General features: G+C 42.3%; 1 protein-coding gene across 4 annotated transcripts; it reads right to left on the bottom strand.

The window, feature by feature from the left end:
• Positions 1-2,289: 2,289 nt before the first annotated feature.
• On the bottom strand, positions 2,290-27,935 carry LOC138246199 (zinc finger protein 235-like). 4 transcript variants are annotated; one of them, XR_011194238.1, is made up of 3 exons: positions 27,822-27,935; positions 5,241-8,522; positions 2,290-2,659 (listed from the first exon to the last, which is right to left on the bottom strand). XR_011194238.1 is itself a non-coding variant. In XM_069200540.1 (3 exons), the coding sequence occupies exons 1-3, from the start codon at positions 27,859-27,861 to the stop codon at positions 2,610-2,612; spliced, it is 483 nt and encodes a 160-aa protein (XP_069056641.1). In that variant the 5' UTR covers positions 27,862-27,935; the 3' UTR covers positions 2,290-2,609. The 4 variants fall into 4 exon arrangements, 3 of the variants coding, with proteins under 3 accessions (XP_069056641.1, XP_069056639.1, XP_069056640.1); XM_069200540.1 differs by having other exon boundaries at positions 8,130-8,522; XM_069200538.1 differs by lacking the exon at positions 2,290-2,659 and having other exon boundaries at positions 3,622-8,522.

The following is a 27,935-nucleotide window of genomic DNA, read 5'->3' as shown; positions in this document are numbered from 1 at the left end:
CAAGAAAAAAAGAAGCAGAGAAACACAGGGAAAGAAGGAGAACAAAAGAAAAGAGAAACAAAGAGGAAAACAAAGAGTGAAAGGAGTAGAAGAAACAAAGTAAATGAAAGAGGAATAAAAAAGAAAGCAGTAAAAGGAATAAATGAAAGGAGAGGAATAAAGAAAGAATGGTAAGTAGAAAAGGAAAGAAGGATGAAAGAGAAGAAAGGCAAGAGAATAATAGGGAACAAGAAAAGGATGGAAAATAAAGAAAGGAAACATTGAGCAATAGAAAGGAAAACAGTAGAAGAAAAAGGGCAAAACGACAAGAGACGGAAAAACTAAGACAGGAGAAACAGAATGGAAAAGGTACAACATGTAGCTTTAACAAGAGAAAGAAAACATTAGAGGATAAAATATGACAAAGAAAGAAGATAAGACTGAAAGGAAAAATAGGAGAGAAAAAAGCTGAGAAAAAAGTGATAGCAGAAACAAAAGGAAGTAGAGGAGAAAAATCAAGAAGGGGAAGAATGAATATACACCGAGAAAGGAGAAAGACAGAAAAGGTACAATAAGTAGAGAAAGAGAAAATAACAGAGGATGACATAGTAAGGCAGAGAAAGAGATAAGACTCGGAAGAAAGGAAAAAAGGAAGGGAAAAAACTGAGAAAAAGTGATAGCACAAACAAAAAGAAGTAGAGGAAAGAAATTAAGAAAAGAGGGTAGGAAGGAAAATACATGGAGAAAGGCGAAGAAAAAAAGGGAAAGAAAAAACTAGAGAAGTTAGAAAAGGAAATACCTATTCAGAGAAAGGAGAGAAAAGGGTGAGGAAAGAATTACAGAGAAAAAGAAAAGTATAGAAAAAAGAAAAGAAATAAAGAGAATGAAAGAGGAGAAGAAAAAAGAAAGAAACAAATGTGGAGAAAATGATGGGAAATGAAAAACGGAGAGGTAGAAATGTGAACAAAATAGAGAAACACACGGGGAAAGAAAGGAGCAGGAAAAAGTAGTGTAAATAGATAGGAAGAAAAGAGAAAGAATGTGAAAATTAGCAACAGAAAGAGGAGATAAAAGAAATTGGGTAAGGAGAGAAAGACATGAAAACAATGAAAATAGAAAGAGAAGGAAGAAGAGGAAAGAAATAAAGGAGAAAAAGAAGTCAATTATTTTTCAGACAGCAAAAACTTTATCTTCCCCCTCGGTTAGCTTTCCAGCCCCCACAGAAACTGAACAGTGTTTTAAATAGCTGCCTCATCAGATGGCACTGACAGGCAGGTATCATGTGCAATTTACTCAGTTGCAGCCTTTCAGCTACTGGTAGCTCGTGATTGGCTTGTTGGCTTTCAGCAGAAGAAAAATACAGTGATAATAACCAATCTATATTATTATTTTATTTTTTGCTGAGCCAGGATAGGGCAGGGAGGGGCGAGGCTGGAGGGGGACTGGTGGTATGTCCACCTTAACTGTGCATGTCTGTTTTGCCGGCCATGTTGGCTGGCCAAACAGACAAGCGCACTCTGCATTTCTCCACCCGGCTGTATTTCTCAGCCAGGAGGAGAAAGTGCACAGGGTGCCACTCACTCTGTGAGTCACAAACCAGGCCGCTCACACCAATCACAGCGCTGCTGTCATGCTGGTTACAGCAGCGTCGTGATTGGCTGAGGGGAGTGGGGATGCATGTGTGCTTCTGGATGAAGAGGAGGACTGAGGAGACAAAGGAGTCTCCCAACCTGACCAGAAAAAAAAATTTGACCTTTTTTTTCCCTGCCCCGCCGCCACCCCCGTTTGGTGGCAGCCGCCATTGCTTGTTAGTGACCCCTGAGTTAGACCATCCTTCCTATTTATCTTGGACATTTCAAAGTTAGAACTGACAGAAAGAGTTTGACCGCCATTCAGCAAAGCCATAGTGCCTTTAGAGAAGCCAGCCAGCGAGCAGCAGCTCCACTGAGGGTGCAGAGAATAGGCAAATGGAGATCTTTAAATATGGTCATCCACCAGGGTCATGGACATTATGATCTCTGTCCCCCTGGCAGGACAGTGAGCCGCCATCCAAATGCTAAATGGGCCTTCAAGTTGTGATTCTTCACCCAGTTGATTCTCTACACTAATCTGGTAATAAAACATGGCAGAAAGTGGAGTTTTTGTGCTGAAAGTAAAGCATTATCCGATTAAGGCCAAAATGAGGCTACAAATGGGGCTGCAAGCAGACTGCACAGTAAACCAAACAAAAGAAAAAATTACAAACTATCAAGAAGAGACATTTTTGATGACACAGGGCTTCTTCTGGGGTGACTCTTGGCAAGAACACATTCCACCCAGCCACACCAAGTTAAACCCAATAATATTAACTGACGTGTTTACTGACATGCAAACCAAAATGTGGCTTGTGTGGTTAATGTAACCCTCAAAGCAGAAGTAAAACATTGATTAAGTTCAGAAACAGTAATTTACCCAGAAAGTAATAAAGAAGATAATAAAAGAATAATTCTTTAACATTTATAAAACATGGGCAACATTTTTACCACTAAGGTCTACATCTCTAGTAACTTAGGTTATATGTATTTAAATTCCCCATTCCCATGTCCTGAATCTACTTATAACATGGTTCTTCCTCAGCTTTATAATCTGGCTCATCGATGTCCCATTTGTAGTCTTCTGAGATGCTTTGTTTTCTCAGTGCCTTAAAGAAAAGAGGAATGAATTATAACAGAGAAAGTAAGTTGCGGTTGTGTTAGTAGGAGTCAATACTTCAGGTCTTCTCTGGAGGTTAAACAACTTGGAAGATATATAAATAGACTCAGATATGTTGGTGCCCCTAGTGGTTGGATCTTACAATAGCAATGATTATGATACTTAGGCAGCCCTACCTTATTTTCTTAACCAAACAAGTTTGTCATACAAATCCAACTGCTGCCATAAATGCTCCTTGCACTTCGTCTTCCCAGGATTACCCTCTTGCTGGAAGTGACAGAATTAAATTCCTTTTCATATTTATGAGGTTCACCTAAAAGATCATCTCCACCAGGAGGCATCATCACTGAGATCTTGTATGCTATTGCACCACTGACTCCATGACCCTCACAAGAGTTTAAACATGCATGCAAGCATTCAGAGCCAGCTCACCAGTTTCACTAGTATTTCCCGTCTAACAATATTTGAATAGTCTACTTGTATAATGTACTGTGCTGACCAACTCTGCTGTTTTTCATCTGCCCCACATTATCATCTTGGGCATGGTATGTCTCTCATTTGTAGTCTTTAATACTAAGCATTCGCATTCTAGTGGTTGATAAATCTCTACAATCTGATATTTAAAATGGTCGGTATCCATACTGTCATTTACAGGAAATGTGAGGCAAGTGCAGCATCCACATCAAAATACTTTCAAAATGTTCGGTATGGTTCCATTAAAGAGAAAAATAGCATGGGTTTTTGGGAAAACTGAGGAAACTTTTTTACACCAATCAATGATTCTGATTAAAAATGTAATGCTTTATTTACACACACACACACACACACACACATGCAATGGAAACCGAGAAAACAAACAAATGAAAATCCATTTTCAGAGCAGATATATTTACAACAGCGTGTATGCCCTCACAAAGACACAATAATTATCAAAAATGTTACAGAGGTCTATTGTAAGGGGTTCTCTTTAATGGTCTTCTCTTTGTTGACATACATCTCAATGAAAAACAATTGCACTGTTTGTTTCAAATTTACAATTAGGCTTGATATACAGCTGACTGAAAAGAAGGCTCCTGCATCTGATAAACCTATCTTTTGTTGTACTTTGTTACATTTCTTTTGAAGTTTACAGGAAACGTGCTGCCAAGTTGAGTTCTCTGAATGCATACAAGAGGTCTAATATTTTGAGGTACTGGTCCTTTTCATCAGAGAGCTAAACCTAGAAGTACAGTAGGCCTAATTTAGCAAATACAACAAAAGCTTTTGCCCACGCTCTGCTTTGAGGTACCATTTTCTGTGCTAAGCCTAGCAAATACTCCTGTGTTGGGGGAAACAAACAATAAAATTACAAGAGCAAAAAGGAACTCAAAATATCTTAACCATCAATGGTATGTTGCGTTTCCAACAACAGTTGTATTGAATTTCAAAGAAAAACAATTAATGGAATACTATTACTGAGAAACCATTTCATCTAAATGGTTTAATGGAAATTTCAGGATGAAAGGCGTTTACCATTTCAGAGAAAGAAATTCATATAATGTATTTTCTTTTTATTGACTTCTTCATTCCTATTTTTAAAGTGTAAATTAAATGGTTTCAGGTCTTACTTTCAGAAACATTTTTGTCAAAGTTATTTATTTAAGTCCTTTACGTCAGGGGACATTATTTTGGACTTCTATCTTTTACATTGTAAAACAATTACTTTGGATGCTTTTAATTTGCTCAACCCTCACCCCTCCTAAACACCATTCATCCCTGTCCCCCTGAAAATGCCTCCCCACGACTAAACTAAACTCCATCCATCTCTGAACCCTCAAAACCCCTTACCACAACTAAACACTACCCATGGCAGATCCTTCAACTCCACCTACTCCATAACCCTTAAAGCCCTTTCTGTTCCTAAATTCTACCAATATCCTAACCTGAACCCCCCACAACACTTACATTCTACACATTCCTGAACCCTAAAACCCTCTTTCTATGCCTAAACAACTCCTGTTCCTGATCCCTAAAATCCTGTACCACCCCCTAAGCTCCATTCATCCATGAGCCCTCAAAAGCCCTCACCACACCTGAAAACCACACATTCATGACACCTAAAATCTCTCACAACCCTTACATTCTCCTATACCTGAGCCCTAAAACTCTTTCTACAAATAAACTCCACCTATCCCTCAACCCTTAAAACTATACACAATCCTAAGCTCCAACCATTCCCAAACACTAAAAACCCCTCACCACCCCAAAACCCTACCAATGGCTGAACCTTAAAACACTCACCATCCCCAAACGTCACCCATCCATTAAACCTAAAAAAACTTCAACACCTCTACACTCCACCCATCCCTGAACCCTAAAAACCTCTCACCCTCCCTAAACCCCACCCATCACTGAACCCTAAAAACCTGTTACTGTCTCTAAATATCACTCATCCCTGAACCCAGAAAAAACCTTCACTACTCCTAATTTTCACCATTGTGTAATTTTAGATGTTTCCTTAAAATCGTCTTTTCTTTTAAAATGTTTCCTTAAATTTTCGATGTACATGTATATCCTTCAAATTGTCTTACCTTATTTTTTTAAAAGTGTCTTCCATGATTGGGTTTTCGCCAATGTTTTCCTCAGTTTACGTTTTTCCATTAATTCACATACATCAATTGTTAACACTTAGCCCTTTTAAGGTCCAATGTAAATATTCCAAGTAAGACACCAAGAAGCATGTTGACCCCAATCAATGCAGTTATGCAGGTAGTTGATCATTCCATAAGCATCTGCAGGGAAGTTAGCTATGATGAGCGACGCATGACTCCACTTTACAATTCCTTAAGTGAGCCACTACCCCCCATCCCTTTTAGTCCTCATTGGGTGGGGAAGAATTGGGTGTTAGGTTATTTGGCTGATTAAGAGTAAACTAGGAGGTAGAATGTCTTTATTTAGGTCCTCATCCTCTCCTTACAGATCTTTAATATTTGTGTAAGGCAAGAGTTGGGACATGGAAGGGACAGTGTGAGTGAAAATACCTATATATCTTCACATGTTGACACAGATGCTTTAATGGATTCGCTGAACATTCCATATTTGGCTCAACGTACGCAACTGTAGGATTAGCCATTATATTGGTGCTGATTGTCCCAAGTGCAGGAATCCTCAGGCGGCTCAGGCCACTTTCTATCACTTGCTTGTTGGAATGCCTGAAAATCAGAGTGTTTTGATAATATGTGTCTGATATACTAAGCAGCTCCATTTTAATGCTGTTTATGTTGATCCTCAAGTCATGTGTTCTAGGTTTTCTCCATGTCACTGGAACGAAACTAGGAAAAACGTTTTGATATTGATCCCGGTAAAACAATGTATTGCTATAAAGTGGCAGCATGCAGAAGCACTAGGGAGAAAGGCCTGGCTAGTGGTATCTCGGAATGACCATCAGGTATGGTCATCCAGATAAGTCAAAGCAAGTGGTACAGACAACATGTAGAAGGAGATTTACCACACTGAAGGATTTTCGAAAGTGCCTTACAGTACACTAGTGAGGGTCCTGACAAACCTAATATCAGAACTGTGCTACACTCATACACGCGTGCCCTTGTTTTGTAAAATGTTCTGCAAATACTATGTGCAAATTACAATACGTTTGTAATATGAGACTGACCAATTGTGAAACATCTGTTTATCTCTTTGTCTGCTTATGCTGTGGTCTGTTCTGCTTTATGTTTGGAATACAAATTCAAAGATGTTCAAGTAGAAAACAGTAGAGTAGTGTACGACATCTTACTCTAGAATCATTAAGACCAGAAGCATAAAAAACAGCCATGACCAGATTCTCTCAGGCAGATTATTGACAGTACTATCCACCCACAAAAAGGAAGCAAACACAGTGTTTCCTTTGACTTTGAGCGTTTTCCGCAATGACCTCTTTATGATTGTGTGCCAGCTGATCTCAAAACCACACATTGGGAGATTAACAGATACAAATAGATCATGGTCCCAGGCACATGGATGCATCAGTAATACTGCTGAAAACAGAGCCATAACATTGTGGATGTATATTATTCTTCCAGGGATGTGTGCCTCATTCCTTTGGGTAATATGAGTGGAACGGCCATAGGCAACCTAAATATATAGTTGAAATACAATATGGATTAAAATAAGCCAAAAACAATGTGATATTTTTAGCTATTTCACTTGCTTTCTTTTGTAGAAAGGCAAGCCCTATTATGGATTAACCTCTACTTTTATTATATCGCCCAGATTTACTAACTCACCATCTGGATTAGACTTATGTGTCAGGAGGTGGTTACTCAATAGGAACATTCGGCTGAATGTTTTACCACACAGTTCGCACTGCATGATTTTGGATCGGATGTGTTCCTGCTGGTGTTTGATCAAGTCGCTAGAATTATGGAATGTCTTCTCACAGGACAGACACTTGAAGATGAGTTCTATGTGAGTTTGCTTGTGCCGTTCAAATTGTGCAAGTTGCAGGTAATTCTTGCTGCAGATTTGGCAGGTTAAGACTTTGTGGGCAGGATGTGTCAAGTAGTGGCGACGAAGCCCTGGAAGAGTGGTGAAAAGCTTGGAGCAGAAGCTGCACTTCTTGGCTTGCTGGTGTGCATTGTGGATTAAAGTGCAATGATGGTTCACCACTTGGCAATGTGTGTGTAGCTCTAGACTGCACATCAGGCATTTCACCATTGCTTCCAACTTGCCTTGTTTTGTGGAAGATGGTACATTTGTACGAGTACTTGAGAGAAGCGGAAGTCGAAGGCGAGTTATGCCTCCTCCTAGGTGCCTCTGGCGGTGTGCCCTGGCATTGTGGTGGTGTTTAAAGCTTTTCATACATATGGGACAATAGTATGGCTTCTCGCCCGTGTGCACACGCTGGTGCTTCTGCAAGTCACTGGAGTCCCGAAAGCCCTTTTGACAATGTGTGCACTTAAATGGCCGCTCCTTAGTGTGGACCATGTAGTGCCTCTCTAGGTGAGTGGCTTGCCGGAATCGCTGGTCACAGAGCTTGCAGGCAAATGGTTTAAGCCCTATATGTATAACTGCATGTTTGTGGAGGTTAGATGAGTTGTTGAAACACTTCTTACATTCTACACACTCATACAACTTCTGCCCTGTTGGACTAATCTTATAGTGCTTAGAGCGATGTGCTTCCAACAGGCTCTTTTTACAAAAGGAGAGGTTGCAAAAGGAGCACTCCAACATCCCTGGAATGGAGACACATTCAGTGGCACTGTTGGTGGTATCCTTTTCTTTGGCAACTTCAAGGATTGCTGCCTCCTCCAGCTCCCTGTGTGTCTCCTCATGTTTCTTGAGGTAAGATATCCGCGAGAATCCTCGGGGACACAACTCACACCTGTAGGGTCTCTCTCCTGTGTGCTTCCTATAATGCACTTTCAGTTCAGTGGAGTCTCTGAAGCCCTTAGGGCAGAAGGCACACTGGAAGGGGCGCTCACCTGTGTGTACAAAAAGGTGGCGGTCCAGCTGCGACTTCTGCCTGAAGGTACTGTCACAAATCTCACAGCCATAAGGGCGCTGGCCTGTGTGGATGTTCTTGTGTCGTCGCAGGTTGGAGGGATCAGAAAAGCTGCGGCTGCAAATTTCACACTGGAAACACCGGCGTCCTTCTGGCATTGTATCCAGATGCTTGTAAAATGTCCTTTTCTGGTGCATGCCTGTCACTGTGTAGGGCTTGTCATTGTCAAGCACTAGCTGAATACCATTATATTGCTTGCAGCTATATGTACCGTCCCTGTTGCCATTTTCCACGAGGGGTTCAACAAATACCTCTCCACATGCTGCCACGACATCCTCGCACACTTCAACATCATTCATGGTACCTACACCATCTATAAAAGGCAGAAGGAGGAAGCAGTTAGTCGTGTGATAATGAAAGCCTATATCACTAGGGTGAGTTTCAAGTCCTCAATACTCTCTGATTTGGCTGGCACATAAAATATCCCAAAAAAAATTACTTACCTTCAGTAATGCTCTTTCTGGTGCAAAGTTTATTTAACCGTGTATCTGTCACCTTTTGAATTCCCCAGACGTGAGACTGTATCCAGAACATTTTCAGAAATTGCTCCCATGTGTTGGTAGGTGGCACCCCTCCCACTAATGCTGAGGTGGCAGCCTGGGCTCTGGTGGAATTAGTCTAAAGGCCTCAACAGGCTCATCTTTGGCCAGGGAATAAAGCATTTTATGTATAGGATGATCTATCTGGAAAAGTTTATTTCAGAACCACCCCTCCTTTCATAGAACCGGCAACTCCACCAAAAAGCTAGTCATCCTTTCGGTACTCATTAATCCAATTTTATTTGGATCCAAATGATGAAGCCTCATTTACTCCTTAGAGAGGTAGTGGAAAGAAAAAGAGAGGGAAGGATGATAGTTTGTCCCTCACAGAAACGTAATACCACTTTCGGTAGAAAAGATGTGGGTGACTGAAGCACCAATTTGTTAAGGAAGAAGGTGTTAAATGCCAGTTGTAGTAACAGCACCTGCAGCTCATAGTCACGCCGCTCAGAATAACTGCAGTTTTAAGAATTGGTGAATTGAGCAAATACCGAGAGGCGTACTGGCAACAGCAATGCTTTGAGGGAGACAGGAATCAAACGACCAGCCAGGTTTTACATTTTTCTGAAAGGAGTCAGGATTAGGAATCCTTTTGAATGAGCGTGCTAAGGTGTACCACAGTCTGGGGCCTGGGTAAGACAAGCATTGGCAAAGCAATAGGTCTCACCTTTGGGACCAATTGCCTTTACCAATGGTTTTTTAGGGTCGAGCCTGGGTATTGCTTGCAAGATGCTGTAGTAGTTATAAAGGGCTCGGAGCCACGTCCATGTCATGTCAGTGTCTTTCATTGGTTCATGGGCTTGCCTTTTAAAATCCGCTTGCTTTCATTAGTGGAAGGCATGCATACGTCATGCTTTTTCTGGTGGTTAGCACTCCTCGAGCGCAGCGACCAAGTACTGAAAACATACGAGGCTCGCTGTTTTCCGTCCAGTTTGTGGACTACTTTTTCTCTTTTTTCGCAGCACGATTTCGCTTGTTTAGCAGCGCAATCGCACTCGTTATTTCTCCATTTAATGAGGCAAGAAAAGTCCGGTTGGGAGATTACAACTGCTAATAGCTCTAGTTCAGAGAAATGCGAGACCCGTTGTATTGCAAATGCTTGTATTACTATTGGAGTGGTAGGAGTGTGGTCACTTTTGTGCAACTGCCACTCGGTGTGTGTTTTTGAGAGAGCTGTCGATATATTGTGCCTGTTAATTGGTGAGTGGTGGGAGAGTGTGCCTGTTAGTTGGTTAGGGGTGGGAGAGTTCATGTGTGTCCCACTCCTAGTCCGTAAGAGCTGAGTGACGTTGGTAGTATGAAACAGCTACTCTAAAATGAGTTTGAGCACTGTATGTGAAAAGCAGGGTGACTACGTCACTTCATGTCATTACAGAAATTGTTTCTAGTCCTCAGTCTTTCACTTCATGTGTTAGTTTTATGAAGTTAATGGATGCCTTCCTCTCGAGCCTTTAACGCTGGTGCAGGCCTTTAATGTCCGGAATAGCCTGCTACGGCGGGCTATAAGGCTACAGTAGGGTATCACACAAACGTCTGGGGCTGGAAACCATATCTATAGTAACATGGAGGGAGATTGTCACGTCATTGAGTGCTGCTCTGTGATGGTTGTGAGTGCTGTCAGGACTAAAACTTAGCCACACTCAACCTAGAGCAAAAGTCTACAGCCACACATAGGCCCTCATTACGACCCTGGCGGTTTGTAACCGCCAGGGCCGCGGGACGCGGTGGCACCGCCGACAGGCCGGCGGTGCCCCGCGGGGCATTCTGACCGCGGCAGCTTAGCCGCGGTCAGAGAAGGGAAACCGGCGGTCTCCCGCCGGTTTCCCGCTGCCCCCAAGGAATCCTCCAAGCTGGCGCAGCTTGCTGCGCCGGCTTGGGGATTCCGACTCCCCCTCCCGCCATCCAGTTCCTGGCGGTTCTCCCGCCGGGAACCGGATGGCGGGAGGGGGAGTCGCGGGGCCCCTGGGGGCCCCTGCAGTGCCCATGCCAATGGCATGGGCACTGCAGGGGCCCCCGTAAGAGGGCCCCGCTTGTATTTCACTGTCTGCATAGCAGACAGTGAAATACGCGACGGGTGCAGTAGCACCCGTCGCTCCTTCCCACTCCGCCGGCTCGATTACGAGCCGGCTTCATGGTGGGAAGGTCGTTTTCCCCTGGGCTGGCGGGCGGCCTTTTGGCGGCCGCCCGCCAGCCCAGGGGAAAACTTGGAATGCCGGCCGCGGTCTTCAGACCGCGGTGCGGTATTCCTGCGGCGCAACTTTGGCGGGCGGCCTCCGCCGCCCGTCAAAGTTGTAATGAGGGCCATAGTTTTACAACTGAAATGCATTGAGGAAACAACTCAGCTCTTCATTGGCTTATGTAGAGGTATTTCTAGAAAATATTCCATGGCACGCCTTTCAGAAATATAACACCATTAAAGCGACGTAGCCATCTTGGGGGTAGCTAGTAGATACTAGACATGTACTTTACAGTTCTCCCTTTCTTCAAATGCAAAGTACAAACATGATTGCAGTTTTAATTGATAGTCTATCAGTTTCACCCTGAGGTCTCTCAAAATTGCAGTCTTGTTAAGAGAAAGATCACAATCTTATAGCTCACAGCGCTCCACGTCGCCCATCTATGATAAGAAAGCATAGGGAAAGAGCATCAGGAATTGCATTGAAGTCTGATGCAATTACGAATAGTTTGATCAGTTTTCATTAAGTTTATTCGACAATGTTTAACTGCCATGAAATACCAGAAAATTGAAGTGGAAACAGGCATCTTTTTATCAGGAAAGGCAGCATCATGTATTCTGCAGGCCGTTTCGGAAACCATACGTACAATGGTAGAACACAAAAGTACATGCCCCAGGATATGGTGTGCTTTTGGATGAACAGGTGGGACAGACGGAAGGTGTCGCTCATGAAATGAAGATACTTAGCTGCAGAGTGGCTGAAAATAATTTGAGTTTTCTTTATTTCAAGTAGGATTATAAAAAGGTTGATGGAAACAAAAGTTAAGCAACCAAGAGAAAACATGTTTTTGCACAGAAGGAGATTTTCCATTTCCAAATTAACGGAGAGCTGTGATTTACAGCATGAGGTGAGCCCTACATTTGCTTACCAGGATCTTTAGTTTGAAGCTCTGACAGTATTAACCTTGCTATATTGTAAACAACCAGGCAGCAAAGAAGCCCATTTGGTGCTATGAAGCAAGGCAGAGACATATACTGCTGCTCGGTGGGTAGGGGTGGGGTCAGAGTGCTTGGGCTGCAGAACACACCACCCAATGAGTGCAGAGACAGCACTCTCTATGAAGTCGGACCAACTCCAGGGACTTGCAGGTGGGGTGTCATGCTGCTCCGCCTCCTGCTAGAGCAGTGGTTCCCAGCCTTTTGACTTCTATGGACTCCCACATTCTCATTACTGGAACCCGGGGACTCCCACTGAATCATTATTGGAATCCAGGGATCATTACTAAGAGCTGTGGACCTAATCTATTAATATGATTTAATTTTGTAAGCAGTCGCGGATCCCCTGAGGAGGCTTCGCAGACCCCCAGGGGTCACCGGACCACAGGTTGGGAACCACTGTGCTAGAGTGCCCTAGGTTGCTATGAAGAGATGCAACCCCACCTGTCCATTGTACCTGCCCTCGGCTTGTGTCATTTTGTTATTAGGGAAAAAATCAACCATGGCAAGCAAGAAGGCGATGCAGTGCTGGCAGCACCTTCACAATGTGGTGTGTGTGATGGGAAAGAATGTAGTTCTGGGAGATCAGGCAAGAAGCAGAGATATGCAACAGGGGTCTTCCTTAACCTCTTAGTGATTCCATCCCACCAAATAAATCACTCACTACTGCGGACTAAACCACACAGCCTGGGGGCATGGTGAGGGGGCAGGGCTTTCACCTTGTCAGGATTGCAGCTTCCCTGTTGTTTAATAAACGTGATACTCTGCTGGTGAATGTCCCTGCCTCTGAGCAGGCACTCCACAAACAATTACAAGCATTAGTAAAGCTTGAGACCAATAACCAAATCTAAGGGGAGACCAAAGCAGCTGACTTTGGAACTGGAGAAACAGGTTTGAGTCTCTGCATTGGCTCAACATTCTTTGATTCTGGGCTATTCACGTAATCTCCCCATATCTGAAAATAAATTAATGTGACCTTGTGCATTGTAACTGGTGCTCATTTAAAGTGCTTCAATGCCTTCCGGTCAAGTCTAAAACTGTGGAAAAAAAGCAGGTTATAGCGCTTAACAACAGAAAAAAAATGTAAACGGAATGGGTTGCGGGTGGTGGGAGGCCATGCTGCAGGGCTGGAAAGGGTGTAATGCTATCTGTATTTAATCATCGATTCCATCTTGACCACTGACTCCATTTTGTGCTTAGCTTCAAATGCCGTCACATCAGTGGCGCAGGTATTTTTCCACGCACAGCTTGTTCTCAACATTGAACATATTTTCGCTTTTTCTCACCAGAGAAGGGAACATAACATGGGGGATGTAATGATGATAAGAGTGTACAAGGATGATAATGTTTATACAAGAGGAAGGTACGTCTCTGACTTGGAAATTACATTGGGATCTGGCCAATCCTTCTGTGTGTTTTTAACACCTACCAAGTACAGTCATCGCTTGAATTTCACAACCTACTAAAAGGGAGGGGGGAGGTTACCAGAACCTTCCTCTTAAGTTTGTTTAAGGTATATAAGGTGGGGAAACTTGGCACTGAGGCAAAAGGAACTAATTTCAGAGTGTGTACGCATTGCTCAGAAAAATCTGAGTCCCATTGGAGAAAACTTCTCCTGTCTCAGCTGTCCAGGATCCACAGCTTGACGTTGGCAAGGACAATGTTGGATTCGATCCCAATGGTGATGCAGTTTTAATTCTTAATTATCAAGCTTTACTGTGTGCATGCATATATATATATATATTTGTTTTTTAATGCATTCATAGTAATTGCTGATATATTGCATTTTGTCTGATTATTATTATTCAACTGCTGCAATTATTTTAGTTGCTGCACAGTTTTGCTGCATTCAAGTTAAATGCTCACATTAATATTTTTGTACACTTTTCTTGAGCCCTGGGAAGTGCCTTAATAAATTCATTATTCAGGCTAAGAGTGCTGCATTCATAACATTCTTTAGCCTCATTCCCTCTTAGTTTGAAGCTAAGCAGAACACAGGGGCAGAAATAAAAGCATGGCGGGCATAAGGGGCAAACTAAAGCACATAGGAGCTAGAAGAAAGTTGGTAGTGGTGACAGAAAAAAGCACACAACAGAGAAGTCGGTGGAAAATATGCCCTCTCACGGATTGCTTCACAAAAAAGAAAACAATAGTGCCTGAAAAGCAGACACAGGAGCAGCCAAACAAAGAAAAGGTAAACAGGCTATGCTCCATGGGAGGGACAAACACAAGCCAGTTAGGCTAAAACAAAAAAAAGCCAGTGAATGGAATGTAAAGAAAAGTGAATGACAAAACAAAAAGCCAGTGGTAAGCAATGGGCGGAATGCATTCCTAGACCAGCTTTCAGAATGTCTCCAATAAGTCTTTCGCCATCAGATAGCTGTACTGTCTGATAGGCTTCAACCTAAAAAGGCATGGCTGCCCATCACTTGGGCTGTGCTTGTGAAATCTATTGTTAATATATATCTTAAAAGGGGCTTACATCCCGCCCCCTTGTTTTTCTTTGGTTACTATGTTTGCCACTTACTTCTCCTCTGTTTCTATTAGCTTTGGCATGCTATTTCCTGTTCTATCGCATGTGTTTGTTCTTATCAGTGTCCAGAGGCCCAAGTACGTTTGTCATCCGCTTTTGAAGCAGAACCTTTAAAAAATGTTTTTCCTGCACAGCGCTTGCGGCCATTCCCGATAGCTCTCAATGCGACCTCCTCTCCTAAGGAACTGCATATGCCTTGTCAGTTTCATGCAGACTCTTCTCTTATTATTATCTTTGTTGTGCTCACACAGCATGGCTTTAATATGGCCACCTTTCAGGATGCTGCCGTGCAGTAAAGTATGTCTCTATGAAATGGGTGCATTCGGACACATCAGTTTCATGCCAGCTCTCCTTTTTGTCACACTCACACAGCTTCCGCAGCAGAACAATGAGGCATGTTCAGACTGTTCTCGCTCTAGTCTTTATTTAAATGTCTCTATGATATGCGCGCATTCCCAATAATGCTTTAAATATTACTTTTAAACTATTGAAAATAAGAAATACATATCTATTTAAAATAAAAAATATTTTTTTGGAACTGCCCCAATGACAGGCACTGTAAGATATTCGTAGTCGCTTTTATCCTTTGCTCCAGAGCTTGCAAACCTGCTGCGTTATAAACACCCCCCCACAACATGAACTTGTACAGACACTTACAGGTGACCCAGTTCATTGTATGGAATATTGTATGCAGTGGTGGCTCCTCTTCAGGAGCGTTTGAGTGTTGCCCTGCCACCTGAGACCTGCGACAAACCCCATAAAATATGAGCATTAATTAATCCATATTTACTTAGGCTGAGTGAGTGCTGTAACTTTGCAGTCACATAGTGCAGGAAGTGTAGCCCTCCTCCTTGCACTGCTCAAAAGAGTGAGAGACTGCTGTAAGAACGTGCACGTGTTAAGCAGGGCAAGTATTTGGGCACTGCCAAAGAGACATGTGCACTTAGAAGTTTCTGAACAGGCTCTGTATTAGAGAGCCAATTGGGCAGTGACGGCAGCCCCCATTCTCCGATGTAGCGCTGAGGAGCTCTGCCCAGCCAATCCCAAGGCTGTGGCCATACACTGCTGAAGGAACCTTGTGCTCTTTATTTTAAAGAGCAGCATCAGGATTGGCTGGGCAGGTGGAAAGCAGAAGCTGTGGATACTGTAAAGAAGAATAAAAAAATCAGCAAAGGTTTGTTCGGCTCATGAACAGTGTGTGCTTGAACATAAACACCAAGTTTGGAAAGCCAGCTCCAGGGCCACCGCAGTACACATATTTTCTCTTAAAAGCAGGTGAGAGAAAAGTCTTTAATTCTCATTATGATAATATGCTGTTACTGACTTTGTAACTGGGGAACCAGACTGGAGTCCTGGCGTCGGCTGAACATCCTGTGATTCTGGAAAAGTCACTGAATCTCCTCATGCCTAAAAAGAATCAAATCAACTCAAATCAAACAGGATTTCTATAGTGCATGGCTACCCAATTGGGCCTCCCAGCACTCGTTGAATACTAACTTCCCGGTCCTCGATTCAGCCACCCCCACCTTATAAATCAAAGAGGTGGGTGTTAAGAAGTGTTTTTGAACAATGGTTCGGACTGCTGTTTCCAAATGAGAATGGGGAAGTTGTTCCATATCCTGGGAGCTAGAAATGCAAAGACCCAACCCTCAAATCTCACTCTTTTGACCTGGGGTATCACCAACAGACCCTAGGAGCTTGAACGGAGGGGTCTTCCTTGCACATAAGCAGACAGTAGGTTCTGAATAATGGCTGGATCTTTTACTTGAGTGGCTTGGTGGGTAATACACATTGCCTTAAAGCATATCCTTTTTTCTACTGATAACCAGTGAAGAGCCTTGTGACGTTTAACAGGTACTTCTGTAAAGTGCTCTAGTTCAATTTCATTGGGCTGAGTTTGCAACATATATGCAAAAATAGCCATGCAAGTTTGCTTTTTTGAGCTTTGGAATAGTCTTTTACGCCCGCCACATTTACTTCTCACCAGCCACCACTGCTTGTATTTCTTCTATTCTTTACTCTTTTTTTTCAAATTCTGTTCTTGAGGCAGGTTGAGGGCATTTCACAGCTCTATGCAAGTTTAGTTCATGAGCTTGCTCAAGTATGGCACACATATCAAAAGTGCTGGGCCGCTGCATATTTGCTTTTTTTATTTTTCAGCCACCTACTCTCCCTGTATTATATTACCACCAGTTACTGCACAATATATTGGCTTTATCAATAAACAGAAATGCTCACCAAGCTAAATGTTACAAGAAAAAAAAATAATAATAATCACATAGGCAAAACTTAATGCATTTACCAGTGCTTGTTGAGGTTAGGAATCACAGTCACCTTTTAGGAGACTGAGCACAGCTTGCAGGAGGGGTGATAGATCCTAAATCGTGTCTTAAAATAGATGCCTCCTGTTATTAAAGAAGGCTCTGTGAGTGAGGCATAAAGCTTTAAATTGACAATGCATTTTGAAGGGAAGCCAATGGATACTCTTGAGGTGTCCTGAGTTAGAGGAATCAGAGGGGTAATTGAGAATCAGCCTGGCAATAGTAGTTTTGAATAACTTGCAGCTGATGAGTAAGATAGTCAGATAGACCCAGATAAAAGGAATTGCCTTGGCCAAGGCGAGAAGGTGTAAGAGAATGCAAAAGGGTTTCCTAGCAGGGGCGGAACGGTTTTCTTAAGCGCATGAAGAAGGTTAAACAGGTCACGGAAAATTGACTAAATTATTTTGAAAAAGAGAGATAAGAATAGAAAGAATGCCAAGGTTTTTTGCCTTAGAAGTGGGATGGATCTGAACTCATGCAGGAGTGATGGTTGGACTGCACATAATGATCTGGGTGTCTTTGTCGTATGGCACTAGATCAGAGCCAAAGGATCATACTAGAGACGTGAGGGGGAGATAAAAACATAAAAAATTGTAGGGCACAAAGAGGATCCTTGGGTGATGCCACAGGTTACAGGAGCTGTGCCGTATTTGAAAGGGTAAAGGAAACTGATTGAGATAGGATAGAAAGAAAGAAGCCAAACCATCTGAGGGCATTTTTACAGACATTGAGTTGATACTCCCTGACTCCCTGAATAAGAATAGAGTGTAAAACAGTGCCAAAAGCTGCTGACAATTCAAGTGAAATAAGAGAAGCTAAGTTACCTTAGTCAAATAGCATTTTGATATTATTTTTCACTGCCATTAGTGCTTTCTACGAACTATGTAGAGTACAGAAACCTGATCGAGAGGGCTCAAAAAGGTGGTTACTCCCAAGGAAGTCAGACAGTTGTAGATTGACGATTTTCACAACAATTTATCAGGCAAAGGGGTTAGAAGGTAGGATGATAATTAGTCAAGATGGTGGGATCAGAATGCGTTTCTTAAGTAGAGTGATGACACAGGCTTGTTTTATCAAGGAGCTCGGGCAGACATGGTGCTAATGGATAAAAGAGAGACATCAGTTAATACTGGTTATAGGGTTTTTTGGGACAAGTGCCACGATGTCAGGTAGAGACTGATCGGGCAAAGAGCTCGATTTAATGGGCCATAGAGCTTGTGGGACCTCTTTATGATCAGAATCATAACCTGAATGTCTGAGACTTGCTCCAGGAGTGGACAAGCCTTGAAAGCCACTGTGTCCAGGATAGCCCCTATAATAGGAATCCTCTGCATGGGTTGCCAATCAGATTTCAAAAAGGGTCCACAACTGCCAGTGGCAAGCTCACTTTCAACAGCAAGACATAGCGGTATCTACATTCCCAACTTGTAAAGATGGGCCGCAACCACAGCCATCACCTTTGTAAACAGTGGGTGGCCGAGGTGCGGCCAAAGTGGAGTAAGATTTAAGAGTTAACCCCATTAGGGTGTTTTGACCTGGAGCAAGACTACTGAATTTCCTGGAGTGGGTAAACAGCCTGACTGCAGAGCAGAAGATACCTTAGAAAGGGTATTGGTGAGATGTATGTAGCCTGGTTATGAGAGCATTCAGTATTCTTTGCCAGATATCATCAGTGCCTTGTACAGCAGGGAGACTTTAAGTAATGGTTCACTATGAAGTCTCTGATGTTACCTAGAAGCTTTAATTGAAATAACATTCACTTAGTGCTCTCTTTGATATGGAAATGAAGACTGCTGGAGCTATCCAGCATGGAAGGGGAGTTGGATGATTTTAAAACTTTAATTAAGATGATTAGGGCATGTAGGTAAAGGATCCATTCAGGCGGATGTCAGAGCAGTTAGGTGATAACAGGAGGGCTTCACTCTTTTGAGGGTCAAGTTTTTGTTTAATCTAGGACACTCATGAGTTTATAAGCTTTGGGTAGAACAGTGGTTCCCAACCTTTTGACTTCTGTGGACAGCCCACTTTATTAGTACTGGAACCCGGGGACCCCCCACTGAATCATTATTGGAATCTGGGGACCCCTTCAGTGAGTCATTAATACTAAGCAGTCACGGATCCCTTGATGAAGTTTCGAAAACCCCCAGGGTTCCCCGGACCACAGGCTGGGAACCACTGAGCTAGAATCAATGTTTTTTGTGCTACCACCCTGAAGGTACAGCTACACACCATATGTGTAGAGATGGAAGTTGATACCTGAATTGGAGAAGACAACATACAGGCTAAATAATAGGTGGGCCAAACTATATCTTGAAGATAACTTCCAATGGAGTGACTGTGGGAGGGGACATATAATCAACCCATATAATGCACTGTGTTCTTTTGCTTTGAACAAGGTAAGTTCCTTGCCTGCAGTTGAAAAGGTGTTATTTCAGAGTGTCAAGCAGGATGACCAGAGTGGTGCTATCACTTTATCTGTTGCTGTAGTCGGTATGTAGGGAAGAAAAAGCTAGTACCTCCATTGCACTGAAGAAGTGCCGTCTGGTCACAGGTAACCAGTGAAGCACTAGGATTCATTAAAGCGTGTAACTTGACTAACGCAAGCCACCCCACTCCTTCATTCCTTGTACCAGGTTCACCCTGGCAGTCATTTCCAGTAAAATTGGGGACCTGCGTTGGCTCTTTTTGCCTACTTATTTGTGTTTAGAACCCCTCTTGTGAACTGTTCCAGTTAGATTTGTAACTGCTTTGGTCCATCAGTGCTCACTTGCGGTACCCCTTCTGTCTACTGCTTAATTGGGTTTGGATCCGGTGGATCCGGTTTGCTTGTACTGTATGTAACAGTGTCTCGGTAAATGCATCCTGTCTCGTGCTTACTGGGCCTTGTTAATTCTCCATTCAAAGGAAAGTTAACTTGCGTACTTGTGTCCACTGCCACTTGAGCTGCTCAGTGGGCTACTGCATCCACTTCAGAAATTTGTGTTTGACCTCACAGCCACGGGGATGAACTCAGGCAGCCCGACTCAGCCTTTCATCGCTCACAAGTCGGTAAAATGAATACCACTGAGTTGGCTAACAGTAAGCACTTCGTTGTTGAACCCTAACATTTACTTTGCAAATAGGTGAGTTATTATATATATTGGTTGTTTTGTTACAAGCTATAAAAGCATAACAGCAGCTTACTTCACATGGATGTGCCAGAACCAGTAAGTGTTACACGAAACGCTCAGATGATTTATTTATTTTAAATTAAAAAAAACTAATTGATTTTAACTGATAATAAGGCACCACCTAAGCCAATCTCTTAAACATACTCAGTTCATCATGAAATCTCACCACACATGCCAATAACTAACTCTTACTGGAGGGGCTGAGAAAAGCACATTTGCAACAGCAGAGGTAGGCGTTAAAGTGCCTGTTCGAAAATGCTTTACTGCAATTCATAAATCCATTCCTTAGGAGCAGAGACTCAAATCCTTGGGAGGAACGTCCCTTCGAGACCTACCTCTAATGGGTAGCAGGCCAGCGTCCAGCAGCAGACAGGGGACTTCCTGCTTCTCCAGATCCCATGCCAGTCCACAAAGGTAAGTGGCTCGAGCAAGGGAGTTTAAAGGGCTTACTAGAATGCCACTGTTTTACTTTCCAAGTCATTAGCTATTGCTATAGACACCTGCATGGCAATCCAACTCGTATAGCTAACCTGAACAACTAAACATGCTACCAACACCACCTGTTAATGGAGAGTAAAACCCTTATTCTGCATAAGACTTCCGATGTTCTGATCAAATGCTCGTCCTCTCCCACATTAACGGTGGTAGTGCCCTTCTTAGTGGCTTCACGAAGGCGACTTTTGTTTGTTGTTTGATAACTACCTCTACCCAGCATTTTACCTAGTCTCAGAAACACCCACTCCAACCAGGTAAATTCCCTCTCTCCACTGAGTCAGTCTAGTGACACGTATCACCATACAGTTCTTCACCTCAACAAACCATGTAACTAAGGGCCAGATGTAGCAAAGGGTTTTACCCATTCTGTGTCTATGGGAAAATGTATTTGTACATATGGCCCTAAATGACAAATGCTTTCTCTCTAGAGGTTCTCAAAGAACTAGGAGAAAACCTGGCCTGTCCTTCAGCATTCTCCTATTTATTTATTTATTTAAGACAAAATACATTTTTTCACAAAAGCATGTGTCTAACCAAATACAAAATATCTTTCTATTTCTAAAAACAGTTTAAAATAAACATTCGAAAAGCCAATGGGTCGGCCCTTGACAGTGTGAATAGTATGTTTGAATGTATTGTTTTGTAAATGCAGTAAATATTAGGAATCATGATGCTGCAACAGTTTTATCAAAGTTTGAATTAGTTTGTGAACATTACTGTGTATATTTAATACATTTGTTTAAATGTCTACATGACAAGGAATGAAGTAACTGCATAAGTTACTAATTTAAAAAAAGTTGTTTTTATTGTCTGAAAGTGCAACACATATTTATGTTGCTTTTCGAAATGTTGCTAATATCTAGTGGAACAAACGTCTAATGAAATAGATTATAAAATTTTAAAAGCAACCAAATGTGTTAACTGTTCTAATTAACTATGTAAACATAGAATGTTGTTGTTAGTTATAATTTAAGGTAACTGTGGGGGACAGATTATCAAGACAGATATGCAGGGCGACGGAGGAGGAGACCAAGAGACAGATGAACCCGTTGAAGGCAGACAGAGACATAGATGAGACAGATTGTTGGGACGGATAGAGGCAAAGATTGATAGAAGCAAAGAGTCACAACGACAGACAGATGATAAGTTATATAGAGACAGAAAGCGACACAGACAGATAAAGACAGATACAAAAGAGCAAGAATAGATAGAAGCAGATGGCTATTTTCAGAGACAGATAGAGCTAGATAAAGACAGAGATTTTCTTTAAATCCCACACTTTTCAACATTTATGTTACCACCCTGGTCAACCTGATTCGGTCCTGTGGGTTCTCTGTAATATCTTACGCTGACCACACACAGATTGTCGTATCTGTTTCATGCAACGTTGAAGAGGTGTCTAAATGGTTTAACAACTGTATGGGCCAAATTGCAGGCTGGATGAAGAACGATTGTCCTCAGTTGAATTCAGATAAGACTGAGGTACCCTTATTTGGAATTCCTCCTGATGGGTTCAAAGTCCCTGTCCACTAGCGATAATTGGCATCTTCATTTAATTTGGCACGGGTCTTAACTCCAGCTAATTAGTCTCAGTAGAAGGTCTTGGGCCTTCATGATAAAAAGTACCTCCACAGCTTCCTTTCCACTTATGTCAGACTACTTAGGGTTTTAGAAGATAAACACCACAGGTCATATAAGAGTACTAAAGACTCTCAGGGCATGGTTACAGGACCAGTTAAATCGCAATCCCAATGCAAACACCAGTTTGTGCAGGGATCACACTTATAAGTGGTGGTTCTTTACCACTCTCGGTAATTGCCAGGTGCAATGAAGTTCGCACCCTTTGTTACATGTTGGCATGTCAAACGTCAGAATTTATCAGGGGAGAATAGGCACAGTATTTGTTGGATTCGTCGATTTTAATACGCTTGCATGTTAGTCCCCAAAAAGTCTGAATAGGTAATAAGGCAATAACTATTGTATTCAATAAATTCCGAAAACATTGGTGTCTGATTTTACTGGGTGTGAAAAGTATTGCATTCTACAGGGGGCACTCTTAATCAAGCCCTTGGCCTCTTCTCAATGAAGTTATCTTGGGTTTTCTATGGGAAGCAAAGAATCATTATAGAACTAAACCAGTGGGCATTAACTTGCTATTTGGTCCCATACGACACCCAAGAAAGGTTTGCAGAAAACAATACCCCTAAGTAGCCTATACCACATTTGCGTACAACAGCAACTAATTTATCTCTAGAGGCCTTATTAAGAATCAGGTGCAACACTGATTTTACCAGGCATGTAATTGCAGCCAGTAAAATCACCAGGTTTGGCCTGCACAGCAGCCAAAACACATCCCCTACTCCACCTCAACCTTCTTCTGCGGAAAGTTGGGAGCATTTAGGGTCTCACCTGCCAGAACTAAACTTCCCTTCCTTATTCTCCCAACCCACCCTCTGTCCTTGTGCTGCACAGAAACCCCTGTTCCCGTGTACCACCTACTTTAAGTAGGTGGTCATTAGGATTGTTAAACCCCACACAATTGGGAATTTCCTGCCGTTGTAGCCCAGAAAAATCTTGGCCCGCAGCTATTCCCCATTCCGTGGGATTTGCGTAATGATAGTAAACTTATAAAGAGATGCTGGTCTGAAATGGTAATTCCAGCTACCTGGAATCTCCACATATGTTTACTCCTAACTCGTAATTGGGACCAAAGAGTCCATTTTATGTTTACTCGTTTTTTGCTGTTCTTTATCTACTGTCATCGCCTTCCTTGTAGCAATATTTATTTATGTCTATTCCAGTGCTTAAACGCGGGGCATCATTACACAAAGCAACAGATTTACTCAAGTTAAAACAATCTACAGAACAATATAAATAATTACATTTACATACGTTATAGATTTATGATATATTGTAGATCACCAATAAAGAAATATGCAATTTACAAAAGCAGATAACAAGAACTGTAAAATTGCCATACAAATATCAGGACAACACGTGAGTAAAGAAAATGTGCAATACGAAGGGGTAAAACAGCTAAATGCAAAGAGTATTGTGGAAAAAACATTATCCCAAAAGAAGAATCAATATTTTAAGATTAAGGGTTCTAGATTGAGAGTATAGAGGTGTGAGAGATGGCAAGGTGACCCATGAAAGTGAGGCACACAGAATAAGTGAAGCTGGATGGGTGTAAATCCTAGAATATAAACTCCTGATGTAACAGCCCTGGTAGTCCATGCATGTAGATCTCCTACCTTCAATCCCATATCCTACGTTTGATCTCAAGTAATTGGAAAAGTAGTCCATTACCTCCTCATCCATTTTCCTCACACAGTCACTCCACAATGAGTAATTCCTCAAACTCACAGACATTGTTTATGTAGCCCGAACGAAAACTACTCCCAACATGGTGCCCATTACCCACAGATAACTAAAAGACAGAACTTCCTAGGACCACTTACTGTTTTTCCTTCTATCAAAGCAGATCATAAGATAAGACATTTTATATTTGGGTCTCATAAATGATATATATTATTTAAAAAAAATGATTTACTGTTGAGGAAAGCTCTAACTGTCTCATTAAACAGATAGATGTAGGGCACTGCCAGGCTAAGCAGAGGGAACCTTCTTACATAACTTGCTAAGCAGTCATTTGAGAACATTCAGTTTAATACCTAGTGGTCTAGTGGTTAGGGTGTTTGGGATTTCCTTATGAAGTCTTTGATGCTGAATTTATGTTTATTGTGAAAGCGGGATATTCTTTGTCTCACCTGTTTTGCAGCCGGACTTCAAGTTGACGGCTGCAGCAAGACCTTGCAGGCTGCAATACTTTGTCTCTTGGTAACCAGCAGAAGTGGGAAGTTCCGACTGGTTCCAGTATTGGAGAAATGGAGGAGAAGGATGCCTCAAGAAAGCATCACCATTGAGAGATTGGCCATCCTCCTGAGGATATGGCAGACCCTTGTAACAGCATGGCTTCTGTGAGGGCACTGCAGCAGATGATAGAAGCTGTTGTAGAGGCAGCTTTTAAAGCAAGGGAAACTCCCTCCCCAGCAAAGTTACCAAAAATGGGCACTTATCAAGAGCCTGTGAGTGACCCTGATGAGGAGGAGGTCAGGTGTTGCTTTGTTTAGGGCTCTGATCAAACTGAGTTAACGCAGCATTTGGAAGATAATTTAGGTTTTCCTCCACGATGGAACAACATGAACAATTTTTATCAGATGTGTCTTTAGGCAATCTATGAACAGCAGCTGTAGCTACAGGTACCTCTGTCTCTGCTTACAGATACATCTCGTTGCACCCCCGAAGACTGACGCTGCCCAGAAAGCTATTCTGATGAATTTGCCCTTTGTGGAATTAAAGATTTTTGGCTAGCAACTTGAAGAGATAGTAAAACAAATCTGTTAATAACAAGAGGTTGATGACACCTGTGTGTTCTTTTTCCAGAAGTTGTGACTTTGTTACTAAAAGGACTTTTAGTCCAGGAACTTCTAAAGTTAATAATCCATCCTTTCCCTACAAGGGTCATGGCCTGGAGACCACTCTTGCTGACAAAGTCCCTGAACCGGCCACCTTCCTCTTCCACAGCCCCACCTCGTCCAACCAAAGTATGACTGTCAGCGAAATTTCCTGTGGGGAATGTCTTTGGGGATGTCTTTTTCTTTTCCAAGAGGCTTGTCAATCTTCAATTGCCAAGAGACTCTGCATCTGCATTTCTGCCAGACGTCTCTCCCTTTGTGTGCAGTTTGATGCCAGTCCCTTCTGGGGGCAATTCAGCTCTTGCTGGACAAAGTCTCAACAATTACTCTTCCAAAGATTCAGCTCCATCTTGTTCGTTATACAGAAAACATCGGGGGATTTTCGTCCAGTTGCAGACCTTAAGGGGGTAAATAGATTTATTCCCCACCAGACACTCAAAATGGTATACCCTGCAGAACATTCTTCCCCTCATTAAAGCAGGGGGCTTCCTCACCTCAAAAGATTTTTGGATACATATTTTCATGTACCGATCCATGTGAGGTTTCAGAGATTTCTGTGAGCTGCAGTAATAGGGAACCATAATCTATTCTGAGTTTTACCCTTTAGCACTGTTTTAGCTCCAATAGTTTTTACAAAACTCCTCTCATGGGTGTTTTACATGCAAGAGAAATTCAAGTGTACCCATACTTGAATGATCAGCTAATATTATCATCTTCTCTTTCCAAGGCAGAAAGAGCTATATAGCAGATTTTTAGATTGCATCAAGACCATGGATTTCTCTTGAACTATGAGTATCACTTCATCAAGTCAACAATCTCTCCAGTTTATAGGACCTGTTTCGCACAGACCTAGGCCAAGTTTTTTTGACATACAAAAGAAAGAAGGAAAACTTATGTCTCACTTGCAAAGTCTCCTAGCAAGGAATTAGGCAACTGTAAGGGCTTGACCCAACAGTCCAAGGGAGGTGGCATCCACTCTCTACATCTTCCCTTGCTGCCATCTCCATCCCGAACTTTTTGTATAGGTCCTTCTCCACTTTTGGAGTCTAGTCACCCAGGACTATGACATACTTGTTCCAGTGACTTCAAAGATTTGGCGGAATCTCCAATAGTTGTCGAATCCATCAAATCTAGGCAGTGGTTTTCAGTATAAACTCCCCCCTATTAATTCTGTCAACAGATGCTACCAAGATTAGTTGTGGGGTAATTTCTAAAAAAAATACAAAATCCACGGCAGGTGAAAAAAACAGGAGACAAAAACATCTTCCAATTGGAAGAAATGTGGCTGTGTGCAACAGAGGACTCTCCTTCATGTCTCCTCATTAACACATCATCAGGATGTTTGTGTCCAGATCGTCAACCAAGTGGTCTTATATCAACCGTCAAAGTAGAATTGGGGGGGCTCCATCTCTTTCACCACTTTCTTGGGCGATATGCTTTTGGGCTGAAGATAATCTGTCTTTGTCAGCAGTGTATCATCTGAAGGAGGAGAATTAGCCTGCTTTGTGTCTCTGTCCTCTTCTCTTCCAAAGAATCACATAGAACCCATCCATGATAAGATATTTTTGCCACCGAAGACAACTTCATTTCCCTCACTTTTGCAGTCTTATTTCATTCCAGAGAGCATAGGTGATAAATGCTCTGTCGAATCTTTGGCCCCAGTTCTTCATTATTGTTTTCCACTATTTCAGTTAAATCCCAGAGTGCTGAAAAAAGATATTGGAGAATCCTAAAGAGGTCCTTCTAATTGTTCTAATTATACCAGAGATCAAAGTATCCCTCCTCCTTTAGATGCCAGTTGCTCCTCATTGTCAGTTCCCACTCCATCCTCCACATCTGAGACTTCCTTTTCTCTCCCCAGCTTGCCTCAAGCGTTTAGATCTGGCATATGGTTCTTAAAGGATGAGCTCCATTGCTCAAAGTTATTCTCACTAGGAGGCTGAGACTATTCAACAGTCTAGGAGATTGAGTGGAAGCATACAAGGGGAGATGCCTGGTGTGGAGACAAATGATTATCCGCAGTTTTTTGTGATCGTGATAGGGCTTTGTTGGATTTTTCAAGGGATGCTTTTCTGATAGGCTTAGCACTCTCAACTATTAGAACCCAGTGGGTAGCTCTGGACTTTCCAGGAACGAGGGTTAGGGGGTGGGTAGGGTGCCAGTATGCTCAATAGTGTAGTCTTGAATAAATTACTGAACTATCCGACAGTATCACTCATAACATTCTAGCTGAGTGCTATGACTAATTTTATTCAGTGGGCAAAAGGCTTTCTGCTTTTATCTGTGTGTAGCCATGGGTTATATGTGCAAATCCAGCAAAGGCTGACTCAGCCTCTCACCCTTTCCACAGTCAATTATTTAAGAAAGATTATTGTAATACAGTTATGTGCTACGCTGCATACATGTGGGAGCAATAGTGTGGTGGATGTGCATGAGCACGCATTTTATTACCAGTATACCATTGGAGATTTTGACATTTAATCTCTCCTGGTATTTCCCAAAGTGTTAGTTTATTAACTGGGGTTCTGCCTTGTCTGATGAGACATGTCAAATCAATAAAGAAATACAATCCGTGTCCCTAATCTCAATGAAACTGATTTGCCAGACGAGAGCTGCCTAAAAACACAGGTACGCGGTCTGAATTGTCAATGACTATCCAAAGAGCGTCGTTTTCCAGCGTCCTCTCGTAAGTATTAGTGTAAGAAGAAAGCCGTATTTCACATCTAAAAATAAAAGTATGTTTGAAAAACTTAGCTTGGTTGTGGCAATGATACATCCATTTAATTGTTTGCAGAACTGCAGAGCAACTCCATCATATAAATATATTATAAACACATGTTTTTTTGTGATCGTCAGCGACAGCAACGAGTACAGCAAACCAAGTAAATGTGTAGAATTACATACTGACTGCTGCTGGTGTCTTCTGTTCAAAGCCTCCTTCCATGCAGAATGCTGTAGCAGATTCTTATGCGCCCAGAAGCCCCTCCTCTAAAGCTGCCCCCGTTGCCGTGGTCAAGG

This window comes from Pleurodeles waltl, chromosome 7 (assembly GCF_031143425.1).
Source record: "Pleurodeles waltl isolate 20211129_DDA chromosome 7, aPleWal1.hap1.20221129, whole genome shotgun sequence".
Taxonomy (NCBI): Eukaryota; Metazoa; Chordata; class Amphibia; order Caudata; family Salamandridae; genus Pleurodeles; species Pleurodeles waltl.
This window is presented reverse-complemented; position numbering and strand designations above follow the sequence as displayed.

Coding starts and splice junctions, on each gene's coding strand:
- LOC138246199 (XM_069200538.1), bottom strand. CDS start 27,861: ATGGAAGGAGGCTTTGAACAGAAGACACCAGCAGCAGTCA. Junction 8,523..27,821: donor GAAGACACCAGCAGCAGTCA/GTATGTAATTCT, acceptor TGCCTTTTATAG/ATGGTGTAGGTACCATGAAT.